Consider the following 11,228-nt stretch of genomic DNA (forward strand, 5'->3'; position numbering starts at 1 on the left):
CTAGAAGTCATAGCTCCAGGATAGTTTACTTTTTCCCCGATGTTGCTTCAAGAACCCTGAGCTATCAAACCACCCAAAACTAACATCATTTTGTTCTTAAAATATTTAAAAGCGATGTATGACTGATCTAAAGACATGAAGACTTCTAGGTTATCCCCATAGTCCAGGCAGTTAATTGGGGTAGTGGGGGAAACAGTGGATGATAAGTACAAACACCTACTATCAAGTAAACTCTTTACAATACACTGAATAGTTAAACTATAGGTTCCCTTTAGGGGCTTAAAAAGAGTTATTGGAAGTTTATTAAATGCTTTGTAAATGCAATGTGTTCTAGACTAGCTAGGATTAAACTATTCCCCCAAATGTATAAGGCCATGACATACTTTAAAATGCTTTACATTAAATTCATTATATTCTTATGCACACTTAAAGTGACACTAAACTCAGCATTAGGGATGAGCTCGATGTTCGAGTTGAGCAACAGTTCCAATCGAACAACGGTAGTTTGTGTGTTCGGTGGACTGATTAACTATCAGAGTGTTCAGTGGGCTGTTCGCCCGCTGAGCTCCCCACAAGGCACTATGCACCGCCCTGATTGGGTAAAGCAATGCAACTGACCACAGGTCAGGTGCAAGACTTTACCTAATCATAGCACAGTGCACTGCGAGAGCCATGATTGGGCAAAGTAATAAGTCCTGTCATGGTGCCAGCAAAACATAAACAATTGGGCAGAGCTAGTGGTGATGTCTGATGACAGCGGACGGGTTGGAAGGCAGTGGTTTAAAAAAAAAATATTATTTCTATTTATTTTGTTATAACTTTGAGTCATCGTTGTGGACAATGCTGGATGTCGTGATTGACCCTAGGATTACGTTGGTGGATCCATTTTGGGGGAGGGGGGGCTAAATAAAATACTTGTCAAAGTCATATCTTTTGTATTTTTTTCAAAAGTCTGGTGTATTTTTAAAAATTTTATTTAACCCTTTAGTGAATGGGTAGGGGTATAAGTACCCCTTACTCATTCATGAGGGCCTGGTATTACTCTGAAAGGGGCTGGTATTACTCTGAGAGGGAAGCCCACATTTTTTTTACATGGGGTCCCTCCTAAAATTCCTACCAGACCTTAAAGGTCTGGTAGGACTTTTGTGGGGGAACCACACACTTTTTTTTTTTTACATGGGATCCCTCCTAACATTTCTACCAGACCTAAAGGGTGTGGTAGTGTTTGGAAGGGGGAACTGCACACTTTTTTTCTTTATAAATGTAATTTTGTTTTTATAAATGTCACTTAACTATTAACAAAAATGTACCTTATTTGTATGTAAATCCTCAAATCATCTCTGAATTCATGCTGACACTGTCCTTCCTTCTTGAGGGTGGCTACTTTCATTCCCCATGGTCCCGTGATGGACTACAATCTCAAACAAATTAGTAAATTAAATGTGAGGTTGTAGTCCATCACAGGAGTGAACTTGGAGCAACGGCTACTTTACAACACACACAGGGACCATGGAGAACAAAAGTAGCTGCCCTCCAGGAGGAAGGACAGTGTCAACATAAATTCAGAGATGATTTGAGGACTTACACCTGAGTGACATACAAATAAGATACATTATTGTTAATAGTTAAGGTATTTGAATGTTTTTTAAGCTTTAACTCTTGATTTTAATGTCACTTTAAAAACCTTTTAAAAGATCTTTATCCCCTGTATCTTTCCTAATTTTGTAATATCTCCAATGTGTCAAAACAAAATTGTAATTAGAAACATTCCTTTAGCAGCAACCTATTTTGACATACAAATAATTTACCAACTCAAGTGAAGTAGAACATTATCCTGACTCTGCATATCTTACCTGTAACACAGAATGAGAATGTTCCTTGCCCTGAGCTGAGAAGCATGTGAATTATTAAAATTAAAAAAGATTTGCTCATCTGTATTTAACATGGACTAAATGCTCTGTGGCTAAATAGACTGGATACACGCCACTTGGATTGCTGATTCAATGAGTTTGCAGCAGACCTTTTCCTTTCAGACTCTGTGAGGGAGCAGATTACTTTTCTGATCTTTCTGTTGAGGTCTAATCCAATCTGTTTCATTTTTTCAGGCATCATGTGATATTTTGGTACGCCAGCACCCCGCTGTTTGTTCGGCTCTTTTCTACAATACAAACTCCACTTCAAAGCGTTTATAGAACAAATTGTTTTTCTTGCTGCCAAGTGCAGGACCTTTGTAAAAATCCAAAGGTTCAACTGACAGGTTACATTCCTTTGCAAATTGAATAAATGCCCTATAGTAGTGCGCCTTACATAGTTGTTATGAAAAAAGGAAATCAAAAACACTATAAGTATGTTTACATTTTATTTTTCATAAGGACTCCCAAGCTTCCTCTAAATCCTAGGAACATACCTGGAGTGGAGCCAAGTTATTGCTAAAATGCAAGTTTTTAAAAAAAACAATTTTTAAAAAAAACAAAACTTTTTCTTTATTTTCTGACACGACATTTCTAGAGTAATGTACGAATGCTATTCCTATCAAAGAAAATGTTTTACTTTTTTTCTTTATTTTGAGGTTTTTTTGGGGGGTGTTAGGGTGGCTAAGTTTATTTTATTATGGGGGTTATTCACAAAAGGGTGAAGAGTCTGGAGAAGGCAGGAGAAGTGAACAATCTAGGACAACATAACTGATTTTAAAAAATGCTCCAATTCAGCTCACTTTCCAGTTCAGCTGTGTTCTCTTAGATTGTTCAGTTCTCCTGCCTTCTCCAAACTCTTCACCCTTTTGTGAATAACCCTGTTAGTGTTTTTTCCATATCTGTTCTTGTGTTTCCTGTCACCTTACTTTTTTATTTTCCTTTTTTATTTCCTTTCTATTTCATTTTTTTTTTAAAGAAAAAGAAAATAATGTGCAAAGTGCAGTGTAGTTGAAATGAACTTACACCAACACTGCTTTAATTTTGCCTTCTTTATTAACTTAAGTGCATTTCACCAAATACTCTGGATTTTAACTAAAATGTTGTCAAAATGAAAACTCTCAGTTTAGCACTGCACTGCTTTCCCTTTATAGTTCTTATAGTTAACAGCATGAGGCAGATATCAAGTGAAAACCAGGTACTTCCACTATTTACATTCAAATAATTCATTCAATAATGTATTAATGAATACTGAGCTGAATTTGGGTCTTTTATATCTGCCTCTAGTTCAACTTTACTAAAGGACAAATATTCTAATTTATCTTAATGTGAACACATTTAATACTTATTGAATATAATACTGGTCATGTATTCACCTGTATAGACAAGTCAAATGACTCAGAATACACTCCTTAATATGTGTTACATGTTTTGTTAATGAGTATATAGCTTCCAGATTATATTGTGTTCACCTCATAAAGATGTATCTTAAAGTAAAAATGTTACCTCGAGAATTTGCAAATAGACTTTGTCACCAACAAAATCAGAGAACAAGAGGAAATTAAATGTAATAAGTTGTTGAAGTGTTTTGGATAAGTGATGCTCAATGCATTTGTTCTGCAGTCGTGATGGTGATTATTGTCAATCTTAGGTGACATTGTTTGTAGAAGCAGCTGGCTCACTATGCCAAATGTCATATCAGTAATTGGACATTTCCGTTCACATTCAAACAAGTGATTTGTTTGAAATGTCTCACGTAAGCAACCTCTTTTTGTGTGGTGTACCTGACTAATTTACCGAATAAACTGTCTACTGTTAGATAAAGCCATAATAAAATGTTTTATTACAGGGTGTAAAATAGATTGGAAATACAATTTCTGCAATGATTTCATTGGTTTTACTAATCTGGCAAAACCACAGCAGCAGAAATAAATTGTTTGGAAGCCTATGTATCTTATTATGCCTTTTTATGCCTTTATTATTCTTTAATTAAGTGTAACTACAATGCATTATGAGATTTTCTTATTTATGGGTAGATTATCTTAAAACATACAAAGTCCATAACCCATATCTACCAGTGCTGATCTGACTTAGGGGTCTATTCACGAAGCTGCCGAGGGCAGCCGAGTGAATGACCGATCTGAAGTGAAGTGAGCCGAACACTGTTCGGCTATTCACTTCAGGCTGGTATGGCTAATTTCAGCCGTACATCGGCTGAAATCAGCCGTACATCGGCTTGCTTAGTGTGGCTTCGGGTCGGCCGAACATGCCCAGCATGTTCGGTGGACCCGAAGTGCAGAAGGAGTTGGACTCAGTCGATCCAACATCTGGATCGGCTGAGCCGAACATCCGGCAGGCTACTCACTGCTCTTCGGGCTATTCTTAAAGATCCCGAACAGCAGTGAGTGAATAGCCAAATGCCGCCGAGCGGCATTCGGCTCGGCTGTTCTGCTCGGTCCCTCAGAGGTACCGAGCAGAACAGAAAAACAGTGAAAAAAGTTAAAAAAATAAATAGCAAACGATTGTGCGGAGCTGGCAGTGACAGCTAGCTCCGCCCCAATAGTTTCCTGTTGTTCGGTGGCTCTGCTGCTGTCAAAAAAAAAAGAAAAAAAACTCTCCCAGGCGCTCTGGGAGCCTCCCGCTCCCGGCCACCCAGGAGAGAAGCACTGATGTGTCTTTTTTTTTCTTTATTCTGACACGATCAATGTCAGAAATCGATCATGTCAGAATAAAGAAAAAAAGACACATCTGTGTTTTCTCTCCTTGGTGGCTCGGCCATGTTCGGGAGCTGTACGGGCTATTGTGAACAGATGGCTTTGTCAGGGACAAGCGCACAAGCTTGTCTGATGAACATGTTGAGAGAATTAGGTTTTCAAAATAAATAGAGCTGAAATGAACCGAAGGGGTCCTGGGGCCGAAGCTAGCCGAAGGATCGGCCGAAGCTACGGCCAGATCCTTCGGCAGCTTCATGAATAGACCCCTTAGATTTAACTGAAAAATCAATTCATGTATTGCCACCTGGAGATTTGGCTTCACAATCACCTCTGGGACATTGCCAACTTAGCAACTTTTGCCATACTGAAATACTATTCAAAAGCTTAGTGGTAGCACTTCTGCCTTGCAGCATTGGGGGTCCCTGTTTTGAATGGTGGTCAGGACACTGCCTGCAAGGAGTCTGCATGTTCTCCCTGTGCTTGCATGGGTTTACCTCCGGATACACTTGTTTTCTACCACACTCCAAAGACATGCTTGAAGGGTAATTGTCTCCTGTATAAATTGGCCCTGTATGTATGTGAGATAGGATCCTTAGATTGTGAACTCTTTTAGGTCAAGGACAGATGTGAATGTGCAGTATGTAAAGTGCTGCGTAAATTGTCAGCGCTATATAAATACCTATAATAAATAAGTACAGATAGTATGCTCAAATTTCAGTAGATTTATTTAGGATCAAGGATTTCACTGGTAACAAGAGTATGAGCACCATGACATGTCTCACATCGCATCTCTAATTATAAGGCCTTATAATTAGTGGTGGGAAAAAAAATACTCTTTGTGCATGTAAACGTGGATGAACAAAGACATCCACGTGGGAATTAATATACAGAATAATATAATTACATGTATTAAATGCATATAGTTATGATACAGTTATCATAAGAGAATTATTTTCAAAAGGTCCTATAAAATTAAAAGCTGGTTTTCACTTCCGGTTCCGGCGCCTGATGTAGTGGACGCAGAGTGAAGAGCTCCCGCACTGCCAGGGCAAAAACCGCTTATAAAATCATACATCAGCTTACCTGAGTTGGCCCACACCTGCCTTCCAAAACTACTGATACCCGACGGGACTAGTGGGCATATGAATAAATTCCTAGCCAAACGCCGAGCAGGACCTCGCCCTAAAGGGACACCGACACGGTTCAAGAGATCGCAAAATCAATCTAAAATGGCCGCGACGCCTAATCCACGAGACGGCAGTTTATCATCGGAGGATGATGTACCAACTACCTCAGACTCCAGCAAAATCGCGGCAGAGGTAGCGAAGCTGCTTCGCCCCACCATACAGGATGTGGTTCACAAAGCGGTCTCCAAAGGTATCCAATCTCTTCGGCAAGATATCCTGCAACAGGCCCAGAGGATCTCTGAAGCAGAAGTCCGCATTACCTCCCTAGAGGAGGGGGTCGACTCATCACTATCACAACTGGATTCGGCACAGCAGCAGGTCAAAACCCTGCAAGAACGGATAGACGATTTGGAGAATCGATCCCGTCGAAACAATGTGAGGATCGTTGGCCTGCCGGAATCCTACCGCCCATCGCTACTGCAGTCCATCTGCGCTCATAATATACCGGATCTACTTGGACTAAGCCCAAACTGCAAGGTAGAAAGAGCACACCGCGTGGGACCCGCTAACCCTGAACGGAAGACTCCAAGACAAGTCATCGCTCGATATCTGGATTACAATGACCGCATGGAGATACTCCAGGCCTTTCGCGCCAAGAAGGAGCTTTTCTTGGATGGGCATCGACTCCTCTTATTTGCGGACTACTCGGCGGATGTCACCAAAAAACGCAAGGCATTCGGTAAGGCTTGCTCGCTCCTGTTTCAGAGGAAAGTTAGGTTTACCTTAGCCTACCCAGCAATCCTAAGATTCCAATCAACTGACGGCTCACAAAAATCGTTCCAGGATCCCGCTGAGGCCTACAGCTTTTTAGACCGCATGGAATCCTCGGCTCTTCCTCCAGATGGCGTCCAAACACCGCGCCCCCAAAGACCCTCTACTCCTGCCCGGAAAACTGCAGTGAGGCTGCCTATGACCCCCTCGGATTCACCGTGATCTATCTCAGAGTCTCCTGACTTCTTATTTACTGAAAGGTATGTGATATGGTCTTTGGGGGAAGAGAAACACAGGCCGATGTTCCCGATACCCTAACCCTTCTTTAATCTGCTCTGTTCGTATCGGATGTTGATGACCCCCCCCCCTCTAGTGCAATGGCCACCACAGGGCACCACAGCATACCCCGTTTGACTCAACTGAATGCTCAGTTTGTTATTAACCTCGCGTTCTGGGGTAGAGTCACAGTGCAACTATATAGACAGGGACTGATCGGCACAAACCTTGCTGGAATGTGAGGAGACATGCCCTGAAATATGTTTGCGGGATATGGATACCTCATTGCTTCCGGGACCATGCGATCGATCAGAACACTGCCCATCCCTACCCTATTCCCTTTTTCTTCTTTTCTCTAGTCCACTTACAACTATAATTCCAGGCCTACTAATGGTCTCATTTGCCAGACTGCTGTATCCAATGCAAACCTTGCCTATCCTATTGAAACACAGGGATGTTACCATCTTAAATAAGGCGTTCTTAGCTTTTATGTGGCGGGGGAAGAGTGCAAGAATCTCCATGAAAAAACTGTTGTTGCCTAAAATGGAGGGGGGAATGACACTTCCAAATGTACGGCTGTATAATTTGAGCTGTCTTATGAGACATTCCATGGACTGGATCAGCTCTTCCTCCCACTACTCCAACTTTGCGTTGGAATCGGAGATGGTACACCCATGGAGGCTCCCTTCCATTCTGCATTGCCCTCTCCCCACCCTCTCCCCATTAAAAGCTGGTTTTAATGGTTAGTATTTACAGTGGTCATTAAAATCTTTATAGCACCTAGACGCAAGATGTAGCTCACCCATTGCTCAAGCACTGCAGTTTGATATGCTGACAGCCCTCAGATAACTAATTAGTAATTAAATATTACCCATATTTTTTATAGCTACAGGGAGTTAATTAACATTCCCTATCATGTTTGTTCAGCTTTTTTGAGGGTATCTATGTTTACAAATATTATATATAGTTTAAAAATGAACTCTTCTTAAGTAAAATATAAAATAGAATATGCCCATTAGCAAGGTTTCAGCTATTGTCATTAGTATAACACATGGTGGTAACTATAAATATGTTTTCATTGCTCCTTGAGGGTACTTCTGTGTTCTTGTTTTGATGACATTTAGCTCCTCATTACTGTAATAGTACTAATGTGTTTGACTGAAAAAATATTAATAAATGCATAGATTCACATTCACATGCTACTAAGACAAGTGTGTTGGCTGTTTCTACAAGAGTGGCTTCTTGCAAAATTTAATTTCATAAATGTATATCAATAGCACAAATATGTTTGTGGTTTATTACATAACTATATATTTTTAATTTTGGGTCTGATTCACAAGGACATTTATGAGCAACGTGCTCAAAAATATGATTATTGATCTAAGAGTATTCCATTAAAACTGAACTACAGGCCAGCATAAAACAATCCTTAATTTCACTAGTTTTAAATATTGTTCATAAAAGAACAAGAACTATTTCTTATATTAGCTTTCTACGTTCATCTGATGAGTTGTTGCTGCCATCTGGGGCTGCACTAGATTTCTCCTTACATTCTGTCCTGTAGAAAAAAAATGTCCCAGTCAGGAAATCAGGGTCACCTTCTAGCAGCAGCACACATGGAAAATGCTTTTGTTTAGTAGAGTAGGGAAGGTTAGAACCCCTCTTTTATTTTTTTCTGATGGTGTCCCTTTTGTAGATTTCCCTCACTTCCTATCTCTCTATTGCAGCCCCAGATAGAGCAACAACTTTACAGAAATTGGTATCCTTCCCCATTATCTATATAAAACTAGAACTTTTTTGGTTTGACCAAAATATGCAGTGCCTGGTTCTAGATGCTCTTTAAAAAGTCAAACCTTGTGTAAATTAGCTCTACGTTGTGTTGCTTGCGTTGATGAATGCAGGAATGTAAATGCATGAGCTAACCATTTTTGTCTAAACTGTGAAGCAGCATTATATATGCAACATGTGCATGATTTTTCCATATATGGCATTAGTGGAAATATGCTTTTAGAGACTTGCATGCCGCTATTAGAGCGGCGTGTAGCCTATGGCGCATGCTACATGACGCGCACGTACGTAAATACATAAAAACGCGCCATAACGGCGTGAAAATGTGACACGTTGCTCGTGTTTGGTTGATAACGGTTGTTATCGGTGTTCACATGATCACTCAGCACTCAGAACAGAACCAGAATGGAACAGCTGCAGTGTTCCATGCCAGCTCTAAACTGCAGGGAGTAAATCAACTGCTTAGTATGAGCTTTGGAAAGCTTTAGGAAGTCATAATAAATGTATGATATACCATTTGGGGAAAAATAAGACAATGTTTGTAAAAGAAAGGAATGTAGCTGTATTACTATGAAGAGATTTTTTTAATTTGTCAGCAGGGCATTAAGGAAAAATGATTGAGGCAATACTCAGTACAAACTGTTTTCCTTCTGTTTTACAGGACTCACTTTCAGAGGGGCCTTCTTACCTTCATGGATCTAAGGAATTTGTCCATGTACAATGATGAATTCAACAATGGCACCAATGGAACAGACATTGGACAGAAGACAGAATACAATTATTATGCCATGCTACTTACTCTCCTTATCTTTGTCATTGTCTTTGGAAATGTTTTGGTATGCATGGCTGTTTCCCGGGAAAAAGCTTTACAGACCACCACCAATTACCTAATAGTCAGCCTTGCCGTAGCTGACCTTTTGGTGGCTACCCTGGTGATGCCTTGGGTTGTTTATTTGGAGGTATGTATGTTATGGATATTTATTTTTACACTATGGAATCATACATGTTTGTGGTGTTTACAGTTGTAACCACAAGTTGTGTATTTATATAGGACTCAAATATGATACAGTTTAGAAATGTTAGCACTAGCAGATGATCACTTAACTCTAGCTCTTTTTTGAAAACCACCACTTGGGTGAGAAAGTTCTGTTCAATTCCAGCTATAAAAGCATTTAAGGATCAGATTTCTTTTTTTAAAACTTTAAGTTTTTCTTGAAATATAAGAAATATAAAACACCCTTAAAGGAGAACTATGGGATGAGTGATTTCCACTCACCTCATAGTTCTAGCCGACCTGTGACAATGAGACTGTCACAGGTCGGCTCAGTAGATCGGGAGGTGAGCGAACAGATACCGGCGTTCGCTCACCTCTTGGCGTTCGCTGACTGGCGGAACGGATGGGAGAAGGGGGCGGGTACAGATGGCTCTGCCTCTAGATAGGCAGAGCCAGCTGTCACTCATGCAGCTGGGCAGATCTCGACATCAATGTCGGGATCCGCTCCGGCTGTGGCGTCTCAGTATACCGCGAGCTGTAGTTCACGGTATACTCAGCTTAGGGTAACGGGAGGACGCTAGTTTGTGTCATCCCGTTACCCTAAGGAGAACTATGGAGAAAAGCCCTGATCCCATAGTTCTCCTTTAATATCCAAAATTGGACAGAACATTTCTGAACACAGTAGACCAAAATTACTGCATAGCAATGTCAAACAGGGCAAATACTAATGTTCATAGAAAGCAAAAAAAAAAATATTGAGTACCAGTACATCCTTTTGTAATCAATGATAGATAAGTATGAGACTGTAGTCAGAAGAGTAGGGAGAATCTAGGAAATATGATGTTGAAGTAGGTAGGAGAAGGGTATAGGAGACAGATAGTATAGGAGGGAGGTAGGAAAGGTAAAGGTACGAAGGAAGGAGAAGAACAAACCATGAATAAGTGCATTGAAGGGCAAGAAAAAAGAAAAGTATGAGTCAAACTGCAGTAATATCACAGGTATTGTGTCCAGGAGTCCCATCTTTTAATAAATTGACTGTGGGAGTGGACGTGTGGGAGTTTAGCCTGTATGCAATAAGTCTATAGGAGGAGAGGATCAGACGTCTTTTATGTGTTATGGTCATGTCTGTCTATATTTGTTATATAGCAAAATCACAAAGGAAAAAAAGCTAAAGCAGGCCTCCAGGTAAAAAAACTCCCCACAACCTTAGGATTCCATATATCCTACGGTGCTTGTAAAGCTGGAGAAATCTTCTGTTTGCAGAGTTTAATACCCCGGCCCATAAAATCATGGTAATGATACTCCCCCATGTGATGTGTGACTATAGGGACAATTGCTTCTTCAATCACCCCCCCCCTTTCCCCAGTCTGTGACAGGGCAAAGAAAAATAAGCAATACATTGATGAGGTCATCGCTGTAGCCTTTTTCTGTAAACATGTTCAGTGTTATGCTGAAAAGCACTTAGGGGTCTATTCACGAAGCTGCCGAGGGCAGCCGAGTGAATGACCGATCTGAAGTGAAGTGAGCCGAACACTGTTCGGCTATTCACTTAAGGCTGGTATGGCTAATTTCAGCCGTGCATCGGCTGAAATCAGCCGTACATCGGCTTGCTTCCTGTGGCTTCGGGTCGGCCGAACATGCTCTGCAT

The 11,228-nt window shown here is 40.6% G+C and overlaps 1 protein-coding gene across 3 annotated transcripts in view; it reads left to right on the forward strand.

Annotated features, from left to right (window-relative positions):
- Window positions 1-9,271: 9,271 nt before the first annotated feature.
- The window catches only part of DRD2 (dopamine receptor D2), a 107,331-nt gene continuing 105,374 nt past the window's right edge, over window positions 9,272-11,228 (forward strand). For all 3 annotated transcript variants that reach the window (XM_018569106.1, XM_018569105.1, XM_018569104.1), the window contains exon 1: window positions 9,272-9,545. In XM_018569106.1, the coding sequence (XP_018424608.1) occupies window positions 9,279-9,545 (267 nt within the window). In that variant the 5' untranslated portion in view covers window positions 9,272-9,278. The remainder of the gene's footprint in view (window positions 9,546-11,228) is intronic.

This window comes from Nanorana parkeri, unplaced genomic scaffold (genome assembly GCF_000935625.1).
Source record: "Nanorana parkeri isolate BGI_ZX_2015 unplaced genomic scaffold, ASM93562v1 scaffold1288, whole genome shotgun sequence".
Lineage (NCBI taxonomy): Eukaryota > Metazoa > Chordata > Amphibia > Anura > Dicroglossidae > Nanorana > Nanorana parkeri.